The 25700-nt window shown below is 50.0% G+C and overlaps 1 protein-coding gene across 19 annotated transcripts in view; it reads right to left on the bottom strand.

Moving 5' to 3' along the window:
• Positions 1 to 675: 675 nt before the first annotated feature.
• PIGQ (phosphatidylinositol glycan anchor biosynthesis class Q) overlaps positions 676 to 25700 on the bottom strand; it is a 40004-nt gene continuing 14979 nt past the window's right edge. For 2 of the 19 annotated variants that reach the window (XM_087734639.1, XM_087734634.1), the window contains exons 5-12: positions 22408 to 22534; positions 21249 to 21402; positions 17711 to 17822; positions 15743 to 15823; positions 14632 to 14746; positions 10742 to 10803; positions 7392 to 7496; positions 676 to 5922 (exon numbers count right to left, since the gene is read on the bottom strand). In XM_087734639.1, coding sequence (XP_087590765.1) covers positions 5770 to 5922; positions 7392 to 7496; positions 10742 to 10803; positions 14632 to 14746; positions 15743 to 15823; positions 17711 to 17822; positions 21249 to 21402; positions 22408 to 22534 — 909 coding nt within the window. In that variant the 3' untranslated portion in view covers positions 676 to 5769. The other 17 variants (XM_087734640.1, XM_087734637.1, XR_015699297.1 and 14 more) reach the window with 16 other exon arrangements.

A 25700-nucleotide genomic window follows, 5' to 3' on the forward strand; every position in this document is an offset into this window, starting at 1 on the left:
AGAAACGGCGCGGCGACGAGCACGAAGCAAGGCCGTTTGCTGAGCCTGGCAAGCCAGACTGCTGCGTTTTAAATCAGGGCTGCGCTGGGAAGGAAGCCACCTTCAAATGGTGTTGATGGTGACATTTTAAGACAAACAGCGCGTTGCTACTACGCAAGTAGAGAAGAGGAGGCTGAGGGGAGACCTTATTGCTCTGTACAGCTGCCTGAAAGGAGGCTGGAGCCGGGGGGGGTCGGTCTCTTCTCCCCAGGAACAAGCGATGGGACGAGAGGGAACGGCCTCAAGCTGCGCCAGGGCAGGTTTGGGTTGGGTATTGGGAAAAACTTCTTCCCCCAAAGGGCTGTCAGGCCCTGGCCCAGGCTGCCCAGGGCAGGGGCTGAGTCCCCACCCCTGGGGGGATTTAAAAGCCGGGGAGATGTGGTGCTTGGGGACATGGGTTAGTGGTGGCCTTGGCAGTGCTGGGTTAACAGTTGGACTCGATGATCTTAAGGGTTTTTTCCAACCTTAACGATTCTGTGATTCTAAGTGCTTGGCTCCTGCGTAACGCTTGGTAGTTTATGTGAACGCAAAGAGAAAATGTACCAGTGCTTTTTAACCAGCACATCAAATTTCCTCATCATCTCTTCTGTGTGCAAACAGACTCATGCACACAGACCGCTAATTAAACTGCAAATGTTTCAGCACTCTTTTATAATACTTTATTTAAAAACTGAAAACGTTATCAGTAGGAGGATTGACTACAAGAGTGGTAAAGTTCTCACGAATTTCCCCAACGCCAGATGCTTAAATAACAGCACGAGGGGGCCACGTGTGCGGAGCGGGGCCTGGCTCCGGGGCTTCCCGGGCAAGCAGCCGCCCGGCGCTTCCACCTGTGCCGGCACCTCGGCACCACCTGGAACCGCAGGGCTGACATGCCGGCGCCTGCAGCATTCGTCACCGCACGCACCCTCCTCACGTTCAGACAATAAATGGGGAATTTGGGCATTCTGGGTTTGAGGTCCAGGCCCAGACGTGGATAAGGACTGGAGGCGAGGCTGCCAGGCGAGAGTCGAAGGGGACGGACTCTTGCAAGCAGATGTTCTTGCAAAAGAACGTTCTCGCCCATTCTTTCCCAATGCAAAACCGTGAGCCAGATGCAAAGGCGATGGGCGCGCTCTTCCCGTCCGGGAAGGCAGATCAGCTGCCCACATAAGGTTTGGGTTGCTCTGAGCATGTTTATCCCGCACAGTGGAATACAACCCAAAAGCTCCTGGATTAGCTGGTAGCTCACGTCATGCGGACGGACCAGCCGAGATCCAGACACGTCCCATCTGCACCCACAGCGCGCTTCCACCCATCACCCACGCGGAGCCCTCGAGCACCGCACGACGGCGGCTCCCCGATCCAAGCAGACTCGCCGCTGCCAGCTTAGGGGTTTCTGCTCCACCTTTCCATTCTACGCTTAACGCAGGCGGTGAGTTTGGCTGGAGAGCAAGCACTCTCTCTGCTACCAGGTCCAGAAAAGCTGGCAAAGAGCACATCAGGCAACTGACTGCATGAGCAGGCAACCCTCTCCAGCCACCGAGGGCTTAGATACCCCCAAAAGCAAAGGGACTGCTGAACCGTCCCTGAATACGACTGCTCAGGAACAGAGGCAACATGGGACTGCAAATCTTGAAATTTGCTGAAGAGATTTGAGTTATGGGGTCTCCTAGCTCAGCATGTGATGACGAGAGGAAAAGAGGCAATGGGCATCAACTGAAACACATCCAATTCCGTCTGAAGACCAGGAAACACTTTCCTACTGTGAGGGTGACCGAGCGCTGGCACAGGTTGTCCAGGGAGGTGGTGCAGTCTCCATCCTTGGAGAGAATCAAAAGCCAACTGGCCATGGTCCTGCGCAACCGGCTTTGGGTGGCCCTGCTTGAGCAGGGGCTTGGACCAGATGATCCTGAGACTCCCCTCCCAACCTCCACCCGTTTGTGATTCTGTGATGGAGCAATCAGCAGGTCTAAGCACAAAGCAAATCACCAAGGGCTTGAGTTAAGCAACAAGATGGCGTTGTGGCAGCAGGATCAGGCAGCACAGGGCAGAAGGAAAGCAACTCATCATCTGCATGATGACAAAGTGGGAGATTTTCCTGCCTTACGCTCCCGAGAGTGCAAGTCAACATACGGGTTATACATACGTGCAATGCTCTTTCTGCGGGCCTGACGGTATATTCGCACGTGCCAGCAGAACAAGGCACAGTCCGGCTGCAGGATCAGGGAAAGCTCCCAAAACCACAACCAGAGCCTTCAGTGCAGCGTAATTACCGAGATCTCCTTCCAGCATCGTCACACGCTATTCTGGTTAGGAAAGGAAAGCATTTCTCAAAGGCAGAATTGCTGTCTAGGATGGAGTTTTGCATGCAGTGAATTGCGTTTTCCTTCACAAACCCCATGCCTGTGTAAAGAGGCGTATCGAGTGTCGTGCCAGCGCTGGGAACCATGAAGCGGAGGAAGAAATAACAATAAGGAAATGCAGCATTAAAAAAAGTCTGCAAGATTAGAGTCTTTGAATGATGGTTGGCAAAGACTGCTTGCCGCCTGCTGTAAGGGGTGCGTGGTGGGAATCAGAGAAGATCTGAAATCTTTAACTACTTCTGATCCAAGGACTGACAGGGATAATATGGATCGGAGGATAAGTCAGAGCCTAACCTTACCAGCAGCCTCTTCCCTGAGGAAATGTCAGCGCTAGGCCAGTCTGTGCTGCTGGGGAAGATGATGCTGATCCCAGCTTCTAATTAGAGAGATGACATAAGGTCAGATGTTCCTGAGCAGGATGTCTGCTAAGTTGTTGTAATGTCTCTGCGCAGAATCGGAAAAGGGTGGGGGAAGCCTATTTCACAGCAGCGGCTGGAAAGGAAGAGGAGAGACGTGGCAAATATCCAGCAGAAGAAACTCAGAGGCTCAGATACCATCATGGGCAAGGAGAACAGCGAGTGTGAGAAACAGTAAGAGCTCAGGCACCAGTTCTGCCTGACGCGGGAGAACTGCACCCACAAGGGGCTGCCATTCCCCAGCTGGGCTGCTCGAGGTCCTCCGTGCCGCAGAAGACGCAGGGTTTGAGGAGGAGCTTTTTCTCAGTTGGATATTTCACCATCCCCGGAGTCAGTATCGGCCTTTAGCAAACAGACCCAACACTGGAACGTCTCATGTGTTTGGCAGGTTCCCAATAGGAAGGTCACGCTTGCTGGTTTTCATGGCTCTGTGCTGTCTCTGGGGCTTTCAGGTCACTTGATCCCAAAGGACAGCCATGATCAGGACCATCGCGAGCTGTTTGGCCTCACAGAAAAATTTTAAAAGCCGGGATATTAGGAACATTATTTTCACAAGACCAAAAATAATAAAGTTTCTTACAGCAGCTGGTAAACCAAACTGTGCAGGCGTGGGAGGAGGCAGGGGGAACACCATTTAGTAGCTCCAGTGGAAACATGGGAGGGAGGTAAAGTGTAAATCTGCTCTGCTGAGTGCCCGGTAAGGACGGGTGTCCGTGACTCTGACTTAAGTGAGAAACATTATTCAGACCCTTCATCCACTAAATGGATCACAACCTGGAGTTATTCACACCTGGAGTGGAGAGAAATACTTGGGCATCCATATGCCAAGAGAATACATGGGTTTTAAGCACATGAGTACGTGAGTTTTAAGCACTGATCGTTAAAGAAGACGACGAATCTCTCCAGTTTCTGCAGGCAGTGCTGTCCCACCCAGCGCCTGCGGTGCAGACGGTGGTGGAGGGCTTTTGCCACGCTGGCTTTCTTCAGTGACGTGCCCTTCTTCCCTGGATCAAGGTAACAGGACAACCTCTCTGGGCAGCAGGGCCCATGTAATTCCGCCTCCCTTCATGATGTCCTTAAGAGAAGTGTAAGACCTCAGCAGCTCCAGTGTTTGCCTGCTAAGGAATGCTTGGACCAAGCACCGGCCTTACAGAGCTTCGTTTTCTCCTGATCAAGCTATGACCAAAGAGGCGGCGGCTGCACCACAAGAGGCTTTTAGCAGCTACAGACAACCCAAATATAGATCTATATTTGGTCAGGGATGTCTTAAAGCAGCCCACACGGCTGGGGCCACAACGCTTTCTCTTCTGTGACAGCTCCAAGTACATGGATGAGACACGGGGCTGGGGTAGGGAACTCTTACCCTGCCAGCGGAGGTGCTGGCTGAAGGCTACTAAAGCCCAGGGCACCGTGCTGTGGCTCCTTGCCTCCACCTGCTCCCACTGGAATACGCAGGCAGCCCTCCAGAGAAGGGCTGAGCAGCACAGCCACAGCACATCCTCCTCTTCCTCCTCCATTCTTGGTTCCTTGAACAGAGAGAGGACGAGGGGGCAGGACCCAGCACACCTCCCACCTGCCAGTTCACGCAGTCCCTTCGGGCGTGCAAAGCGGCAGCAGGGGACAGTGACACTGCATCGTTGTTTCAGGCAGGTAAGAGGAGCTAGCAGACCTGGAGAAAGCGTACTTTTGGGTAACGATTGTATGTAACTGTCTATACAACACCAAAGTACCCGGCGGGAGATGGCACTCGTGCACGGAGGCACTCTCCCCAAGACGGGGAATAGAAGACTCACATCGCAACGCGCCCACGGGCAGAGCGGGACACTGAAAAGCCGAGCACTGCGGCACGCTGGAGGTAGTATCCAAAACAGGAAAACTCCCCTAAGAGAAACGTGTCTACAGTGTCAGGGAAAGAAGTGGCTTTAAATGCCTCGTATCTGAGAGAACTTTAAAAGCTCCTTGACTACCAGAAAGTGCAAAAGCCGAGGCACCACATGATGAGGCTCTCGCCTGGGCCCTGAGAAACAGGGGGACGCACTGACCCTGTACAGGCGCGCTGGACACGCTGGTCGAGCTGCGTAACAAGCCAGGCCGCTGCAGCCCTCCGGCAGACACACCGGCCGGAGCCGGACTCAGCAAAGCTGCCTTTGCCTACACTGTGGCTACGCGAAGAAGCCCTGAGCCTTGGCAGAGCTCAGAGCTCTCAGCCACCATGGCTCGCTGCCACGTAAACCTGAGCAGTCTGGGGTCCGAGGCTGTGCGCTCTGCGCTTCAGTTCTGCCGTCAGCTCAGGGCCCAGCTCTCCCCAAAACACCATTCGCTTTTGAACAAACGTAGATGAGACCACACAGGCACAAACGTACAGCAGTCCGTGTTTCCGGGCCGCCAGCCCCGCTGCTTCTATGCTTAACACCTCCTCTGGTGCTGCAGTGGGGGCGAATCCAAGCCCACCCAAAAGGAAAAGAATAAATATCCTACGGACCCGGATAACCTCACTGGACAGTTTTCAGCGTATGACTCTACAAGCTGATCCTTCATCTTGGTTTTGATCAGCTGGTTTGGAGGCTGAGGCATAAAAGGTCCAAAATACCCTCTGGCAGAATGCACCTCAGCATTGTGGCTCCCAACCACCCGAAGGGCTCTTTTAATACGGAGGGGTACATGGATCATCAAACCAGTCGGGAGGTACTCCCTCCATGACACTGAATGCTGGGTCCATGAGGCACTGATGGGTTTAACCTTTTGCTTCAGAAATAATCATTAGCACATTACACACTCACAGTGTAGGGGAAGAGGAAAGTGGAAAAATAATTTTAAAAATACTTGCCTTTAAAAATTCAGCCCCTCCCCTGTTACCAAAATCTAATTAAAGGGATCCAGCAGTTGCCGGCTCTGAGATGCCTTTGGTCCAAAAGCATTAGGATTCAATCTGTTTTTCTGACCAAGTCTTTCAAGCTCTTTTGCTGTCTTTAGTCCTGCTTCTCTCCTTTGTGTTTCCAAGGGTAGATGAGCTCTCCGAGGAACAGCTTCTTGCAGAGTGATGTCCAGGAATCCTTGGGGTAACAGCTGTAGGTTGGCAGCCTGTACGTCTGTACCACCCTGCCGTATGACAGAGGGTTGATCTACGAGAAGAAAGAGGGACAGCAGCAATGAAAATGTGTTGTAGTAAGAAACGCAGGCAGCTGAGGAGGGCAACGGCAAGTTCTGCATGGCACTGGCCTCTCTTAAAACATCAATACTGCTACTCACAGTGTCAAAACCCCTCTCTGGCTAGCTAAAGCTGTTAAGCCTTCTACAACATCCCAAAACATTGACAAATCGAGCTTGGCAAGGAGTATTATTAGAATCATTCTCAAGCAGAGAAGCAGACGCAAACACCAGCAGGATTTGAGGGTGATGCTTGTTACCGAGGGTGCGGACCGTCGCCTTGTTGCGTTAGGAGGTCGCAGAGGCTGGAGAGACGGGGCCTCCTGCCGCAGCCAGCAATCCTCCGTCGCGGGTGCACAGCGACCCTTAGGAACTCCTCTGTAATGTGCCGGTTAAGCCCTATCCTTCACCAGCCTACTGCTTTAATGCGCGAAGCCCTCAGCCCACAGCTATGCTTTAAGCTAAACCTGATATCACCTGATACCCACCCGGTGGAATCGAGTCCTAGCAGAACAGGATGCATACCACACAGCGCCAGGCAGGGCTGCTCATTACCCTTTTAAATTAAGTCTCCTTGGCTGAGTTCATCTTCTATTTGATTTCAATCACCACCCCAAGAATGACCACGTCTGAAGTCTCTGCCTACGAAAGCTCGTGGCCTCTGATTATGGTCACAAAGTTGCTGTATTGGAAGATGGTATCTTTTGGAAGATGGGGGAGGCAGACAGACATGTTAGCTGGACAAGGGGCGACAGAAGCACGTTAGACCTCGGAAAATCATGGAGCTGTGGGAGCGGGGCCAGGGGAGGCCACCGAAATGCTCCGAGGGTGGCCCAGCTCTGCTGGGAGGACAGGCTGAGAGCTGGGGGGGTTCAGCCTGGAGAGGAGGAGGCTGCGGGGAGACCTCACTGCGGCCTTGCCGTGCTGAAAGGGGGCCGACAAGAAAGGGGGGGACAGGCTTTTTAGCAGGGCCTGCTGCGACAGGACAAGGGGGGATGGTTTTAAGCTGAAAGAGGGGAGATTCAGACTGGATATAAGGAAGAAATTGTTTACGCCGAGGGTGGTGAGACAGTGGCAGGGGTTGCCCAGAGCGGTGGGAGATGCCCCATCCCTGGAAACCTTCAAGGCCCGGCTGGACGGGGCTCTGAGCACCCTGATGTGGTTGAAGCTGTCCCGGCCCATGGCAGGGGGATGGACGGGATGGCCTGGAAAGGGCCCTGCCAGCCCAAAGCCTCCTGTGAGTCTATGAAAATCTCAGTTCAGTGAAGCATTTCAGGGTAGAGAGACAGGTGAAGTCTAGAGGATTGATTCAGTCTGGCCAAGGTCTGATGCATGAATAGGATGCACAGCGACAGATTGTCTGCAAAAGAGTAAACAGATTACACAGAAATGGTGGATCTCATGGAAAAGAGACCATGAGAGGTGCCGAGGTGAGAAGACTTACAGAGCTAGAGGAAGCTCGGACACTGGGGAGAAATGGAAGGGCGTCCTCCTCGAGAGAACAGGTCCGGCTGTGCTGGAACCAACCGAGCAGCTGCGTGAAAGGAGGCTATAATTCACAGTAGAAAATCCAGCCACAAAAAGGAAAGAGAGACAGCAAAAACCATGCAGACAGTCACTACTTTGTCAAAAGCTGAATATTTCTTTTGTCCACTGACAGGCAACCAGTTTTCTGGGAGTTTGCCTGTACCACCAGTTTGCTTCAACTGTCTGGTGCTCATGGAGAGGGGGAGGACGAACTCAGTGCCTACAAAGATGGAGCTCTGGGAAAGGGTGATCAAGCAAAGGGTTCGTTAGAATTTTTTCTTGTCAAATTAGTTTCAAAACACAACGTTGCTGCAGCAGAAGGAGAAAATGCCTGCTGACAGAAGCATCCCTATGAAGTTTAGGAAAAAGGCCAGGGCGGCAGCTCGCACAGGCTGAGGGAAGCCAAAGAACAGCCGGACCCAGCGCCGGCCGGCTGCGGGACACTGGCTCATCGGCAGATATTAAGTGGGTCCCAACCAGCTTCACAGAAAGCTAGTTCTGAACGTGATCAAAATGAGTATCTGTACCAGGGACGCGAGCCCAGGCCACCTGGGGCATGTCTAACCCAGACTCACCCAGCGCGTATTGCAAACGCATTCTACGGCCTAGAGGGGAAGGATCGACCGCAGCGTTTACGGGACGTTCTGCAGGGCTATAACCAACCTCATCGCGTTGCGGTCACGGACAGCTAAAAAAAAGAAAAAATAGGAAAAAAAAAAAAAAAAGACCAAAGAAACCTGCCCCCAACACAAACAACAGTAAAACTTGAGTAACTATTTCTGCCTATTTCCTCAGCTGTAGGCAAACCAGTATGTTTTAAGTGAAAACATGCTGGGGGAGGATAGGAACTGCTGCTATACAGGGGAGATACACAGTGTCTGTGCCTTTGACTATTAGCTACGTGGGCTGGCAGGTTTGGACACAACATTTCTCGCTGAAAACCACGCCTAGGCAGAGCGGTGATACCGAGCGGTAACACTTGCCCACTGCGAAATAACACGAGGCGGTTTTACACCCAGCTCAATGCAGGCATCTGCCTCCCCTGTTATAAATGGAAACAAGCAAGCAAAACAAAAGCAACCGGTTATTAGGGAAGCGGCAATAGGAGTTCCTTTTATGCCATTTCTGTAGTCCAAAGCTATAATGTATCCTGATATAACATACATCCTTTGTGGCATAATGGAGCTGTTCCCTTCTCCCTTCCTCTTTGGCTTAACCCTTTTCAAAGCGATTGCCGCCAAAGATGGCACTGCTAGCAGAAAGTACGCAGAGGAACCAAACCCATCGTGCCTTCTCACCGGGCTATCAGTTCAGCTGAGCCACGCTGCCAGAAATATTTCTTCTTGTACACCAAAATAAATGATTTTAAGCACTAATGAAAATACCGAACTACGTAAGACTTCCTGGAGAAAATTAAGTAGCATTGGGGATGGAGATATCATCCCCCACCCGCCGCCTGCTTGTGCCTGGACTTTGCATTCCAGTGACACTGTCTTCAAAACAAAAAGTAATCACTCGGCTGAACCACAAGCCGAATGGGAATGCTCAAAACCAGCATTATTGATTTCTAATCCATTACCAGCGCCCCAAAGGACAGCTGAGAATGTATCGGTCACCTATAGCTTAAATTGGTTTGGGCCCAGTTACATGGATACAGCCCGACTTCCACCACGCGCGGCTCCCGAGGGCCGTTACCGTACGGGGAGGGGGCAAAGCCACGGTGAAACTTCTACAAAGGAACATCATCACGTACCATAAATAAGAATTTTAGCATGTCGCTTAAAAAAAGGCTTTTTAGATTGTCCTCTCAAAAGACCTATCAGAAAGTGGTATATTCAGCAGGATTTCTGACATAAGCCCATTTTTCATTTCCACCAGCACAAAGTGAGCAAAAAAGTGCCTTTACTGACTCTCTGCTCATTATTATTTGAACAGAAGGCCAAGAGAGACATCCACTAAAGCACTTCCACCTCTTGATCTGATGACTTATGCTATATTCTAGACAGCAGAAGGATCTTTCTGCAGTGGTCCAAGGAAAATTCATCATATTCATATGACTCACTGCCTCTGCTCTCTACGTCAGGACCTTTTTCCTCTGGAGAAGCTATCCACCTCATCTCACAAACACGCTCCTGCCAAATTCTCTGCTCAGCAGCTCCTGGGCCTCATCTTTGGTGTTTGGTTTCCTTTTTATGGAGTCTTTTGGCCTTGGAGAATGACAGATTTTGGTTCTTACACCCTACCCTACTGAAACGGAGGAACTGGGAAGATGTTTTGCCCTGGAAGACATCTGTTGAAGGGATTCCCTTTTGAACCGCTGCTCGCTGGTGTGCTGGTTCCGTGCTAATCCGATCTCTGCTGAAACAGGGCTGGGGCTGGACTGGTGATGGAAAAAGCAAAAGAACTGGGAAGCTGCAGTTAATTCCTTCCCACACACTCCCCCAGCATCCCAGTGTGTGTTATAAATCCTATACACTACTTGCAGACTCTCCTCCTAGGATGCCAAGAGCAAGCAAGGCGCCGCTGCGAGATGGCAGCACTCCCACAAGTCAGGAAATGGAAATTTCACCATCACTCCTGAAAGCGTAACGAGAACTCCACTGCTCCCATCATATCATTTCTTTTCGGAAAAAGATTTCCTTTAGTATCTCCGATGACAGAGCACGGAAACGCGAGGTTACAAAAGCACAGGCAACCTTTTTCTATGCACCTTGCCAGAGCAACTCGGGGGAATAACAGGAGGCCCTTGCCTCTCTTGTCTCGCCCTGGCACTCATCCCGCCAGCACCATGGAGCAGAGGAGGCTTTTCAGCACATCTGGAGGGGAAGACCTTATACAAGCCCTCAACTGTCTCTCAGTCTGGATGGTTTAGCTGCCGCCTTCTGCTTCTCTCAGTGTTCAGCAAGCACTAAGGTGAAGCTGCATGGAGCCGGGAGGCGAGGTGATAATGACACCAAGTCTTAATTCCAGAAGTAACAGAGCTCCGTGTGTCTCCCACCTTTCACATTTCATTTCACACCCTACCAGACACTGCATTTTCTCTAAACGGAGGACTCAAGCAGGGTATTAGAAAGAAGAGAAAGCAGCAGCCAGTCATTGCAACGTGAAACGTACTTCCCTTGTTCAGCATTTCACAGCTGAAATTTTTTAAGTGGGGCCTTTCAGCGGGAGCAGTCTCCGCACTGCTACAGAAGAGAGAAGGACTGGGGGGTCGGTCTGAGGCGAAGCCGGCAGCAGAAAATGTCACGGCGGGCACAAGTGGCTCACCTGCATAAGGAGTCGAAGAGGTTTTCCATCCTGCTGCTCAAGGACTCTGAACTTCACACCAGCTGAAAAGAAACAAAACAAGGAAACCAAGTCCACGCGGGAGAAAAGCCCATGCCGTTTGCTGTTCAGCTCTGTTGGCCGAGCACCGATTTCCTAGAAACGGAGCCTTCAACCCTTCTTGATTTGTGGACCCTTACGCGTTTTCAACAGGAAGCATGGACTCTCTACAGCGGTTCGAAGCGCAACGACAAATGACGCGTTTCTCTTGGCTCCATTAAAAGCAGCCCTCTGACTTCCAGCTTGAAAACACAGTCCTACAGAAAGCACAGAGCCTAGCAATCAGACGGCCAGACCTGATGGTGGCAAAGGGACTGGAAAAACCGTTCTCTTTTCCCACACTTCCATGAGAATGGGAACTCCATGTTAACAGCAGGCAGAGAACTCACCTTTAACGTGTGCTCATGTGGCTACAGCACATCTGCAGATCTCTCCCTCTTTCAGACTACGGGAGGCAAGCGGCCGGCCTGGAGGCACTGAAGGCATTTCGAAGCAATCACCGCCTATTAATCCCAGCATTCGTATGTCTTTAACACACTACTAACCCCATCAAACCTGCCACTTTCACATTTCTTCTTGGACTTGCTACATTCCCAATACTTTAAAGATAAATAGGAAAGATTTTGGATTCCAGTGGTGACATACTGCACGTGAACGTTCAATGCAATGTTTCAAACAAATCTAACAGCTAGGACTAGAGAGGCATTTTCCTCTGAAAGATCTCGAATCACTTCAGAGAAATAAACCCAATCCATCTTCCGCAAGCCTGTACCAGCCAAGTGTGCCCCTGTTACTCCTTTCTACAGGTGAGAGGATGAGGCAAGAGTAATGAAGTGATCTGCCACAGATCAAACCGTGACTCCGGAGTGCAAACCGAAATAAAACTCTTCATCTGTGTAAGCCCCACCACTATATGACCCTTACACATTTAAAAAACCAAAATATTTTCTCTTCGAAATAATTTGAATTAATTAAAACTACACAGTTTACTCCTGGGAGAGAATGCTCTTGTCTAGCAGACAGCTCTGGTTTAAAGTGTCTCCCCAAATCATAAAGCCTTTTCTGGATAAGACAGGAAGGATTTAACTGTGTTTTGCTGGGTTATATTGGAACACGGGCTTCCCCAAAGGCTTCAGAAAGACGTTTGAGTACCCTGGGTCTCAGTAAGCGAATGTGCTGGATGACAAAGTGTTGAATGTGATTTATTGAGTTTTGGCTACGAGGAAGTGTCCAAGCCATTCCAGGAACCGCTTTTCAGGCAGGCAATTTGTCAGAGAGAGACAGAAACAAGCGTGCACTCAAGTTTCAGATACGTGGTCGAGCACTCCGGAGCCTTATCCTAGGAACAGTCCATTAGCCCAGAAAATGCTGTTTCTGTAGGTCACGGCCACACACTTCCCTTCTACAGCTGCAAGCCAACAATCTCTTAATGAGATTATTTAATTGTTCAAGAGTCTTAAACTTCTAAGAAAATACATGCACAGAAAGGCTGCAAACTTATTTTAGAATAACCTATAGATTACTACGATGCTCAGGAGCCTGAGGAATTCACTTCACAGAAGAAGCAGGAGGGCTTGGTTTACTGCCGATCACCCCAGCAGAGAAGAACCCCAAACTATTCCACGATTGCCAGCCAACTCCAGAGCTCAGGGTTCTGCTTCTTCTGTACGCCAGCATCACCGATGGCACAAGAGAGGTCGGGACATGAACCCATTTGCTTTGTTCCACACGAGAGCGCACTAAAGCAAGCTCATTGCTTGTTTGTATTCCAGTAATGATGGAGACATCACCACGACAGGTCCTACAGAACCGTGACAAAACTTGCCTCAAAGTTTGTGATGTGAATATCAAAGTATTGGGCAAGAAAGAAAGAGAAGTACGGAGCAGATGAACTGACCTGTGCACAACCAAACAGCACCTTGGCAACCTGGGTGTGGGCAGAGTCCGAGAGCCCTGAACCTCACTGCTACGCTTTACTTCACGCTCTAAATCAACGTCACAGTGTCCCCATCCCAACCAAGGTGGCAACCCTTGAGCTCGCACTGGGCGGACAGAACTCTTGCAGAGAGGACACTAGCTTTGATATATTTGCAAAAGGCTTTTTAAAGTCCAAAGTATTTCACTTCTGATGTCTGGAAAGAAAATATGGATTTTGTTTCTGGTGTGCGGATGGATCATTCATCTATCCCGGCCCAGGCTTCATCGATGTAATATTCGGTCAATTCAGAAACAAAGTCAAAGAACTTGGAGGCCACGACTGCACTGAACTGAACTTAACCGCTGTGCTAAACCCTTGCTGACATGAAAAGCTATCCATTCATCTTGGTAGAGCCATCTTCATGGTGCCTGCAAAATCAGCTGCCATAACATATGCCAGAGGATGTCTTATCCAAGTTCTGAGCCTGAAAAGGGAGGCAAAACCTAAGCAGTGAGGAGATCAAGTGAAGTGTACTCTCTCTAGTCCTCTGAATTTGATTCAGCTGTTCCATCTGTTACCACTCCAATGGCATATTGTTGTGCTGGGGCAGGAACACAGGCTGCAGAAACTCTCAGAGATGCCTCTTCGTCTTGCAGGCAGCATGGCATTGCCGTGTTCTCTTTCTTAACGTGTTTAAGAGGGGCAAACAAATAACCGACAAAGAAAGTAAGTCAGGTAACAAACTCAACTGAGAAGACAATCCTCTGCCTGGGTGGAGGCTTATTACCCTGCAGAAGGCAGCCGGCTGAACAAAACTGAGGAGAAGTAACCTAAGGCTGATGGGAATATATGGCCTCATCTCTCAGTGGCAACAAGATTTCCCTCTACCCTATGGCCTGCTGTTTACTGGGTCAGTTTTCTTCAGCAGCATCTCCTCTTCTCCAAAGACAGCCCTGAAGGGTTAAGAAGCTTCTGCCAGGAAATTCATAGGAACCTGCTGAAGGCACACATGGAAAAGCAACAGAGTTGGTAACACAGCTCAGCTTCACCTTCCCAAAATCGAGCCTGGCACTGCTCCAACAGACAAAGCTGTTATCGGTTGCCTCAAGCTTCCTTTGCATTTGATGACTAGCCTTGGTTTAGTGATGATCAAGCTCTTTCTTATATTTAAAATTCCTGCTGCATGCTCTTTAAATGGATGGGAGATAATAATTTACATCTGCTTGATTTTAACTAGATTAACCATAGCTGCTGACAGTTAAACCCATCTCGGAATGACCCTTTACTCTGATGCCAACCATAGCTGATGGTTACCAAAAGTGGAAAAACAAGGACTAGTTTCACACTGGTGACAGATTAGTCTCAGAAAGGGAACGATTATCCGACATCTGCCCAGAGCGCTGAAGCTAATCCACACACCTCAGACCAGGACCTCAGTCAGTCAAGTCAGCACGAGACTGAAGCAGCTCCACTGACCCACAGCCAGTGCCGATCCAGCCCTTTGAAACAGGGGATGCTCCAAGTACTTTTGTAATTTTTGTAATTTGGCTTGTTTCAGAGCCCAAACCCCCAAGGGTAACAGCTTGTTGAACTCTGAGAAGCTTTTCCTCACCTGGTACACTAGAACTGGAATCAAAAGATGAATTCATTTATATGGTGCTTGTTTGGATGTCACTTTTAGTTGCCACAGGCGTTGTAAAGGTTCTCCTGATTCTGCTTCAGCATTAAATTTCTTTCCATTGACATCCTCATCCTGCAGTAATTGGTTAACAGTATGGACGACTGCATGACTTGAGCCTTAGGTTCTTTCCTGCCCCCGCTGCATCCTTCTATTCAGAAGCTACCCATCGCATCCAAATTAAATGCATAATGCAAAATCCTTGAACTGCTGCATGTGCAGTGCTGAAGGACTTACCTGCGAGTCTGTAGGACCTGCAGAGCCGAAGGATGATTGAATAAAGAGGCAGAGAGTCAACCAGGTCAACTAGCAAGTGTATCAGGCCTTGCACGATCACCACCAGCAAACGGAGCTATGGAGAAACAGTTTAATAAGAAAATCTCGGTGAAGCGGCAGATGCAACCTTTGCGAATTCATGAGCTGATCTGCAATCTGACATTGTTGTGTGCTAAGCTAAAGCCTCCTGGGCTGATGTCTAGAAGTGCTGGGCATCCAGACCCTGCGTGAGGTTCCTTGACAATCTTAGCTTAAGGGCGTAACTGAAAGGAAGCCCCTGCAGCTGTAGAGGCTGTGACCTGCAAGGACACGAGAGTTATTCCACTTTCAGCGGTCATCGTCTAAAAGGGAGAATTCAGGCTTCCATTTCTAGGAAACTCCATCACTGTGTATCAGTGAAGGTAAATTTTTCTCTCTCCAACAGTGAAGTAGCTTATTTCTGCCTGAAGAAACTGCATATAGAGCATCTAAGCAAGAGCAACGCAGTCAGAAATGAGCTGCCTGCTCCGTGTTTTCCGTCCCCTGATTAAAGCACCTCCTTTTGTCAGACTGCATTTATTTTTGCTGCCAAGCTCAACTGGAAAGAGAGGGCTCAAAAAAGATGTTGAAACCATGTGATGGCCACTGTCTGCGGAAAGTTTTGCTCCAGGCAGGCCTCGGAGAGGACTGGTCATACTGGGGGGAAAAAAAGAAAGATAAAGAAGTCCAACCCTCTGAGCAAAGCCTGGCTGAAAGCATTAACACGGCAAGTTAACTTCCTGAAAAAAAAGTTCTAGATCAAACCAGAGGGGCCGTCACCCCAGACGTGGGATGGAAAGATAAAGAATGACTTCCGAGTGAGAGGGGAACAGCTTGTCCCGCCGACTGGGATTTGCTGGGAATTCCCTTTGGAGAAACACAAGCACGTATCCTGAATTCCACTTGCTTGGCCTACATGGGCTGTGTGAGAACCCTTCCTAGGACACTTAGGCAAGACTTACATTTTCTTTGTGGATGACTGTACATGACTAGGAAACCTTTTTTCGATATCTCAGAGGACAGAATATGACTAGCTCCAAGGGTTAAATCTTACCAGGGTAAACACCAAATAATACAGTGCAGTCGTAGGCAGGAGGAACAGCAGGATTGTAAATAGCAAAGTGCCAATAAATAACTAGGGGAAAAAAGAAACACAAACAATCATTTGCAGAATAATGGCAAAACAAACTAAAATAAAAATAAAAGAATAGGAAACTGTGAGACAATGAAAGTTCGCAAGACTCCTTAACATGTCTTTTTACTCCCTATGTGAATAATGCCGTTACTTTGAATATTTTCAGTACGTCTCTCACTGGGCTTTTGCAGAAAGCTCCCTGTAACAGGACTGTGTTCGGAAAGATAAATAAGCTGGATCCTGACAGCATTTTTTCCCTTATAGACAATAGCCAAGATTCCCTATTTCAGGCTGGCTTCCTTATGAAACGACTTACATGACCATGCCACCCCCTGTCCCCACAAGTTTTAAAGCCATTGGCCAGTGTTTACCAGGAAAAGATGGAAGGGTACAAAGAAGTAGGAATTTGGTAGGGAGCTTTGCAGCGAATTGAGAAGTATGTCTGGTCCTCCTTGTTTTAGCAGAACAAGCAGCTGGGGAAAAGCTGACAAATTTGGTGGATAAGCATTCCCAGCAGCAGCAGTCAGCTGGTCAGGCCAGCCGCAGAACCTCTGCTTCTTGCTCGCCTGGAAACTGGGAGAGAGAAAGAAGCTGGAGTTGCTGGGGTGGGGGAAGCAATATCCAGAGGATGAAGGAGAAAAATCCATAGGAAAGCAGGTGTCATTAGCTTCACTGCCCACAGAAAATGTTATTTTTATTCTGGGCCAGCCCAGCTGGTGTAGGTCTAACTAATTCCAGCTGGGAGAAATGCAGATTTATGACAAACAGGGATCTGACTCTTCAACTTTCGGTCACCAATTCCAGAACAGAGAGGCCACAGGAACACAGGGCACTGCCATCTCTGCAAAAAGAGATCACGGCCACGGTATATTATGGGAGAAAATCACCCAGACAGTGCTCTTGCAGAGGTGGAGCGACATCCCAGCTTTACGCACCTAACCAGAAATAGATCATAACCCAGCCCATTCCCTTCACAGCAGTTGTTTTTCCCCTCCTCTGCCACTCCACTGCAGTTGCTTAACATCTCCAAAAGTCTTTTAAGGTCTGCTTTGAATGTCTGTTCCCACCCAGGCCAACGACATAATTCCCACCGGCCTCCGGAGCAGCAGGATGAAGCCTGAAGTGCCAAACCCATTCTCCTCAAAGTACACAGGGACCGGGCCCTGACGCAAACCCGCCTTCCTGGCACGGAGCCTCTCACTTTTCCATCACCAAAGAAGCAGAAAAATGGCTCCTCCAGTGTGGTGTAAGAAGCTCAAGGTTATCTGCTGCAACAGAGAGAGCGGCACTGGCCCTGGAAGTTACCAAATATTATTGTATTATTTTAGTGACGTTTGCAGCTGCCGGCGTGGAGCAGTTCCAGCTCTGCTGAACTTTTGCATGGCATTTCGGAAATTAAAAAGAGGCTACAGCGTTTGACAAAAAACTGCCTCTGCTGCTTGAGTGAGAACGTGTGGGCCAGGCTCCAGCGCACCGTGAATGAAACAGGGTCTTTTAATAGAAACGCTGGCACGTCTGTTACTGTGGCAACACTGCTGGGCACCACTTTTTAAATTCCCTCCCTCCCCCATACCCACTCCCATGCTCCAGGAGCTGCGAGCATCTGCAGCACCCAACAAAGTTCACCGGGGTGCCTTGTGGGTGCTCAGCGCTTGCCAGAATTAGGCCCTCTGAACATGCAGAGAAGTGGAGGGGTGCTGCAGAGCAGCAGAGTCCAAGTGTTTGTTTGAAGAGCCACGGATGCAGCGTGCCGGGGCAGGCACTTGTTCTGGGCACCACAAGGCCTCCCGTGTCCTATCCTTCTGTCTCGATATCAGTCGAAGCAGGATGGGACCGTATTGCCCACGGGCAGCGTCCTGCAGCAAGCCCCGGGCGCTGCAGCACTACCTGGTCCAAGTCATAGGAGCAGGAATCCACCCGCTGCCGGAGGACGTTCCACTTCTTCCCACGGAACAAGCGCCAGAGAGATGACAGGCCGTAAATCTTCAGGCAGTAGAGCCTGAGCAAAGAGAAAACGCTGTGCATCAGAGCTGCGAGTTCCTGAGCTTCAACACAAAACAGCTGTCACCATTACACCCCTGCGCCCGCTCACTTACCGACGCCACAGAACTCAGGGCGGCAAAAGAAATGAGCCCGAGAATGACGCAGATAAAATACTAATTGCTCAGTCAACCGTATTTGGGCTGGCCCGTGGCACGGGCAAAGCAGGCTACTGCAGACAGCCCGGGACCACTGGAGGGCAATGGCCTCGCCATGCCCCAGGGCTGTGGCAAGGCTCTCCATTTCTGCTCCCGTTGATGACAAGGCTGGCATATGGGAAGTGGCAAGTGATGCTGGAGGGTGGCCCCTATGAGCAGCAGCCATCGCCAGCCCCACGCCACCACCTTTTCTGCAGCAAAAGAAGCAGCGAGCTTTTTCCCCCGAGCTCACCCCTGTCTCTCCAGTGTAGATCTGCCCTGTGCCCCTTGCTTCACCTCCCTTCCATGGCAGGAGCGGCCAAGGTCTTACCCCTCACACTTGAGTCAATACAATTCAGTTTTGCCTCTGTAGCACCGAGAGGCAAGGGAGAGGACCGGAGCCCCTGCACCTTTAGTAAACTATAGCTTCAAACACCCCTAAGAGTGGGAAGAGATCAACTAAATGGCTGATGGCACCCCTGCCCCATCCTTTCCTTAGGCTTTCAGAACTTGGGGCTACGACACTGGGAGCTACCTCCCTCCCAGCAAAATGGCAACGGTGAGAGAAGCTTGGGGTGATAAGGGGTGGGAAACAGACACCGCTACGGAATAACACAGAGGAAGAAAGAGCCCCTGGGATGGAGAAGAGGCACACAGAGCCCTGGGCAGCAGTGTCCGACATACAGGGATGTAAAGAAGGGGGACACAGCCCATCTGTGGGGCAGAACAGAGCCTGAGAAAGCCTGAGCTACAAAAGCCAGACTGGTTAACCAGCCTAGTTAAGGCGTGGAGGCTGCTTGGATTTCAAGGCAGTGTTGTGAAAGCAGAGGCAAGGAATCTTATCCAAGAGAAGAATCTGGTTTGAGGAACACCAACTGCTTCAAGGAATTGGCAGGGTGCCCCCAGGCTGGCAGGCACAGCTCGGTGCACTAATCCCCAGGCAGGAGAGCGCCCAGGACAACTCCTCCAGGTTGCTGGTACACACCTGCCCCGTGGCTCTGCGCACCCTGAGATGGCAGCAAGCGGGTGTTCCTGCTGCAGCCCCTGCCCCACCTTCCCTGGCTGCCTGCACACACACGCCCGCTCTCGTTTCACCCTGCGGTTTGTTGCAGAAGGGGATCTCAAGCTTCACCAGCACCTGAACCACCAAATTCCTCCGCCAGCTGCAGGAATGCGAGGTGTTGTGGCTGTGTTGATGTTACCTGGACAAGCTTGAGAAATGGGCCTGTGTGAACCTCATGAGGTTCAACGAGGCCAAGGGCAGGGTCCTGCACCTGGGTGGGGGCAACCCCCGGTATCAGCACAGGCTGGGGGATGGAGGGGTGGAGAGCAGCCCTGCCGAGAAGGCCTTGGGGGTGCTGGGGGATGAAAAGCTGGCCATGGGCCGGCCATGTGCTCTGGCAGCCCAGAAAGCCAAGCGTCTCCTGGGCTGCATCCCCCGCAGCGTGGGCAGCGGGGCGAGGGAGGGGATTCTGCCCCTCTGCTCCGCTCGGGGGAGACCCCCCTGGAGCCCCACGTCCAGCTCGGGGGTCCTCAGCACGGGAAGGACATGGGGCTGTTGGAGCGGGGCCAGGGGAGGCCACTGAAATGCTCCGAGGGTGGCACAGCTCTGCTGGGAGGACAGGCTGAGAGCTGGGGGGGTTCAGCCTGGAGAGGAGGAGGCTGCGGGGAGACCTCACTGCGGCCTTGCCGTGCTGAAAGGGGGCCGACAAGAAAGGGGGGGACAGGCTTTTTAGCAGGGCCTGCTGCGACAGGACAAGGGGGGATGGTTTTAAACTGAAAGAGGGGAGATTCAGACTGGATATAAGGAAGAAATTGTTTACGCCGAGGGTGGTGAGACAGTGGCAGGGGTTGCCCAGAGCGGTGGGAGATGCCCCATCCCTGGAAACCTTCAAGGCCCGGCTGGACGGGGCTCTGAGCACCCTGATGTGGTTGAAGCTGTCCCTGCCCATGGCAGGGGGATGGAGGGGATGGCCTGGAAAGGGCCCTGCCAGCCCAAAGCCTCCTGTGGTTCTGTGATTCCATGTGGGTGACTGCTGTCCCCTTCTGACCCTCCACGGAGGGCACCTGGCACAGCAGGGGCAGTTTGGTGCCAGCGGCAAGATAAGATATAGCTGCTCTACACTTCTAACAAACAGCCGAGGCAGGCGGACTGGCTCCCTGCAGCTCACAAGGGAAAAGCGATCAGGTGAGAAAACGCTTTTCCTATTTCCACTCTCTGCACAATTAGGAGGAGCAAGGCCACTCCTCACAGCCCCAAACAGAAATTCCAGTGATTAGAGGTGTTGGGAAGAGACTCCCAACATTACTGATTTCAGGCGTAAGCCCTGTGCTCACAACAGAACTGATTCATAAGCCATCTCTCAATATTTCTAACCATCCCCTAAACTACCCATAACTGAAGTTCTACTATTTCTTCTGTTGTTTGCAGTGTAAAGCCCTCTGCTCACAGCCTGGGGAGGAACAATGACCATCCGGTACTTTATAAGCCAAGAGTTTCTTATTACCTTGTCTCTCATCTGCTTGGCAAGAGCAGCTACTCTCCAGTGGCCTGTGTGACGCCTTGCTGCAGCACGTGTCAATGGAGGCAGGAACAGAGCACGCTGTGGGCACCACTTGCACAGGAACCCTGACGTGCCCCGGCCATGCCCCAAAGCCCTCTGCGCTCCCACACGCTCCCCGGAGCCTCTGCCTGGCTCTCAGGACATGGGGCCCTCCAGTAGGTCCAGCCAATGACACCAGGATGGTGCCACAGCCATGCTGCAACCCCAAACCTGCCTGCTGTGCTCCACGACGCAGACAAGAACCTCTGAAGCAGGGCAGAGGCAGGGACTTTGGGGCTTCTCCAGAAGTACAAGGGTTCCCCTTTCCTCCTCCTCTCCTCCAGTTCCCCTCAAAACTACGGGGTAGGGTGCAACTGAAAAGAGTACTGTAAGGTTGAAACAAAGATATAGGGGGAACTGCTTTCTTGTCTTCTGCCTGTCATGTAGTTTTATTTTTCAAGGTCACTACCACAATAAATAAACATTTATATACAGAACTGAAAGATAGGTTGCTTGTACTGCTGCGGCCCTCACTTCTACATGCATAAAAGAATGCAATCCATTAACTAACCGCTGGCTAAATCGTGAATTCAAGAGAACTACGCCAGGACCGAATGCTCCGCAAATTAAACACGTGCCCTGAGTGTTCGGTGGCCCTTCTCTCCAAACATATACCCAAGATATAACCAAGAGAGATCAACTCACCTGGCTCCGTAGACATAGAAGCAGTAGATGTGGAAAGTCAGAAGTGCGATGATGTCGGAGAGGATGCAGAGAGCCACGGTCAGGCCCAGACAAGCCGACAGACCGACGTACCAGAGGATCATCTCGATGAATGGGGACATCAGGTGAATGTAGCCTAGTGGGCATTGCAGAGTGTCAGTATGTGACTGAGACATCCCGAGAGTCAGTTTTTGCGAGCTGACACTCACAAAAGACCGATCATCTGTGCCCTAGAACACTGCTCCAGAAATCATAGCCACAAAAACGTGGAAGTAAAACTGGAAAACTCCTTTAGATGCCATCTTCTGTTTAGGGGGGCCAACAAAAGCTCTCTTTCCCCCTAGGTTTCTGTCCAGGCGTGGCAGCTCGGTGAGGAACGGGAGGACATGCTCAGCTTACACGGAGCGGTCACCTTGCTCCGCAGGTGATTTGCTTTTTCTAGATTCGTGTCCAGGTTCCTAATTACATTTTTAACTTCCCACATCAACCTTTACTGCAACCATTCCCCTTTTCTTGCTGTTCCCACAAAATCCCATATGGCTTTCATAAAATAAAATAGCGTGGAGGCACACAGTCTCTTTCATCACTGAAGGGGAGCAAAGTCACAGAAATGAGACCATACTTGATTGGTGAGCAGAGTAAATCACTATCGTAACTGGGGAGTTTGTTTCCATCATGACTATACTCCTTCATCAAGCCACTTATCAAGGATAACAGAGGTGTGTTGAAATAACAAAACTGCACTAAGCTGAAGTCAGTGACAAGGCAGAGTTTGCATTTGCATCCCGACAGCCCGCTTCTCATCCCTATCCTATCAGCTGCCTCTTACAGGGCAAAGACTATGAAGGCCTACATAAGACCTACAGCCTTCCCTTGGACCCTCACCACTAATGGCACCAAGTAAGCTCCGTCATGATTTGCACCTCTTGCGAAGCATAAATGCAAGCACTTTATTTAATATGCATGACTTCCTTGTGTGGGAATCCAACGTTGGCCTGAGTTCCCACAGAAGGAAGACTCACAGACGAGTCTGTACTTGCAGTAGTGCATTTTGATTCATTATTCACCTCTAGGCAAACATTAAACACTCGGGAGGGAAGAGATGAAAAGGGAGGCTGAAAAGTTAAACAATTGCACTTACTAATCCAAAGATGGATGTGGTAAAGGAAGAAGCGTCCCAAAACCTGATCCAAAGCTCGGTTCATTTTCAGTCCAGCTGGTGCTCCCATCAGCCACTGGAGCAGGTCCTGGAGCTCTTCAGCTACGTGCTACAAACACATGGAAGCAAAGCACCTGAGATAAAAGACTGCCACCACACTGAAAGGTCCAGTGCACCGTACACGCTGCTCCCCCGAAGTACCCTACCCCACCCATCAAACCAAGGGGAAGAAACCATCCAAACTACTACTTTATAGACAACTAGTTAAGTCAGAAACGCACCTTGATGGGCAGATGACTCTTTACTGAACCCAAACACAACAGCAGAGAGGGAGCTGAACCGCTTAAATGTGGAACAGTGCTGGGAACACAAACCTGTTCGTGGCCATCCCGGGTGGACTTGCACAGTATGATTTCCTGGTGTAATAAGAGTTCTTGAAAGAGATGGCAAATGCTGGTGCACAAATCAGCTTCTTTGGACAGTCAACTGAAGAGTCAGAACTGAGCAAGTAATCTAACTATGGGGAAGGCTGTCAGGATTTTAAAAGGGGCAAGATGGCAGTGCACTCCTGGGCAAAAAAAGTGCATTTTTACAAACAAATAACCTGCATGTGTTTACTGCAGGGTAAAAACCACAATTCTATAAATGTATTTCATACATAAACAAACTTTCTTGACACTCTGTGGTGTACTAGGTGAGATTAACCACGCTGTAGAGCACTGCTCTTGCCTGCCCCTATCGTGTGTGTCTGTGGGCTTCGTGGAGAGATACCCATTGCACCCCGGTAAAAAGAAGCTCTCTGAATCATGGAGAAAAAAGCCTAATGGAGCTCATCCCCAGATCACCGAGGGCTTTGACTCACAACGTCTGCTGATTTAATCCCAGGCTGATGTTATTTACTGATTTTCTCTCTCCACCCCGCTACGCTGCCAGAGGTCCCCCTTGCAGGTGGCAGGGCAGAAGACGGGGTGGCTCTGCTCCTCAGCAGCTTGCACCTGACCTACTCACCTAAGCCCAAATCAGCGGTGGAGTCCATTTACCAGGCTGTGAATGGAGGTAGCCGAGAGTGGTGACCTCCAGCAAAGAGGCGGGGAACATACCTGGACGAAGTGACCTCTCGCGCTGTCCCACACGGACAGAGACTGGGAGTAAAAACCCTCTCCCTCTGAAACCCCCACTTACAGTCAAGTCCATGCACGCGAATTGCACTGCAGATTGGGCACGTGCAGAAGAATCAAGACGTGCTACCCGAAGCTGATGCGCTGTAGCCTACTTTCCCCATCATTCATACGGATAATTTCCCTAAGGGGAAATGATTTCCAAGGAATGATTCCATTTTATTCATTAAGCAACAGGATCCTTGCGAAACGAGTTTGTAAACGTTTACTTTTTGTAAACGTTTACTTTCAGTGTAGTGGCAAAATTAAGAGCTCCATCTTCAACTTATCCAAAAGGAATGCCTTGTTATTTCATTCATTTTCCCTCTGTCCCTTAAAACATCTCACTGCGAATCAGAACTGATTTGAACCCATGGATCTTACCTCTGTGGCTGAGAAGCGGTAGCTACTTTATAAATAGACTGTTTTTAATATTTAAAGTGTTGGATTGGTAACTTAGAAAAAGCATTTGGGGATTTTAATGAAATATTTAAATGCTTGAAAGCAGCGCTTCAGCAAGGCTGTTTTTCAGCACTGAATGCTTCTGGAGGCTGCCGGTCCCAGAGGTGCTCCTCAATTCTGACGGGCACGTAGCTCTGGAAGGTGCCCTAGCTTGCTGTTATTGAGTTTCAAAACACAGTCCTAAGGCATAACCTTGCAGGTTGTGTTCCAGCCAGAGATTTTAGGACTGATCAATAGCAAGCAGAATCAGAAAAGGTGACTGGGAGGCCAATTCTCCTGTTGCAGTCATGAATACTGAACGTGGCCAGTACTAATAAAAAAGATGCAGTGAATTGGAAGTGTTTCATAAAGGGGTGTAGGGCCACTACCAAACTGGAGACTAAAGCTAACACGGTTTAGGTGAGATCACTGTGGAAATATTTTCTTTACTGTCATGCCCTTCTTTCTAGTCCAACAGCGATGTGACGGACGGAGAAGGCCACAGGGCGCGCTGCGGTGGGCGCCAGGGAGCACCGTGCAAGCTTCCCGAGCGGAGCACCCAGTGCCAGTCGTGGCAAGCAGAGCCAAAGCACTCCCTACCAGACACACTTGCCCTGTGGCTGTTGCAGGCGTTTGGGGCTCTAAGTTATACTATTTTACAAATTAACATCTAAATATTTTCCAGAAAGCATCCTCTCTGCTCGCTTAGTTTATGGACTAGCAGAACGCGACCGAATAGGAACTTACATCCAATTATCTCTAAGCCCCAGTAACATCTTTGGAGGCACGATCTATGATAAACATTTAACTGTTTCAAAGAGATTACAGCTTAAGAAAAAGAGACATCAGCAAGGATGAGAGAGGGGAAGGAGAAAAAAAAGAAGATGGTTTATAAGCAGTTCTTTTTAAAACAGACAACCGTAGCCCTTTGAATTGGGTATTTTTGAAAGAAGGCCGTCTTGTGGAAGGCAAAACCGAGGACAACCATTGGGAAGCCTGGTGGGAAGGAGAGGGAAGAGGAGGGTAGGAGCTGCGAGGGCACCTACAGAGAGAAGATTGTTCACATTTTCCATTCTTGGATTTGAAAGCCTGTTCCAAAAATCAGTCCTTCGTACTGCACACAGCTACTCGCCAGTTACTCCCTAGGTGTCTCTGAATCACATCTGCCTCATTTACTGACAAAAGCAACTTGTTATTACAGTCAGCACAGCGCAGCCCATCAAGCTGTGAAAGTGGGAGCTGCAGTCAACGATGCCTTGTGCATCATCGGCAACTGCTAGCTAAGTGGTGATTTGAGAACCGTTCTGTCAGGGGATGACGAAGGATGGCTAGGGAACATGGCTTGATCCTCACGTCAGCAGGCTGAGCCGGTGACCCTGGCAGCTGCTGAGAGCTAAAATAACCTACCTGCATCCGCCTCCTTCCAGAGAGAGGTTGGCTAGGGAAAAAATGAGCACTGCATCCAGCCCCCACACAGCCATGACTGTCAATATTAACATCAATCAATCAAACCAATAAGGTTATATATTGTATAAGGTTAGTTTGTCAATATTAAAATCAATCAAATCAACAAGGTCAAAATAAGATTATGTATATAACCTTGTAATATATAATAATCTGATTATAATAGATATAATGTTCTGTTTACTAACAGAGACGTAAGGTCGATGCCACCAT

Source organism: Nipponia nippon, unplaced genomic scaffold (genome assembly GCF_047370975.1).
Source record: "Nipponia nippon isolate SJK-2023a ecotype South Korea unplaced genomic scaffold, ASM4737097v1 scaffold_5, whole genome shotgun sequence".
Taxonomy (NCBI): Eukaryota; Metazoa; Chordata; class Aves; order Pelecaniformes; family Threskiornithidae; genus Nipponia; species Nipponia nippon.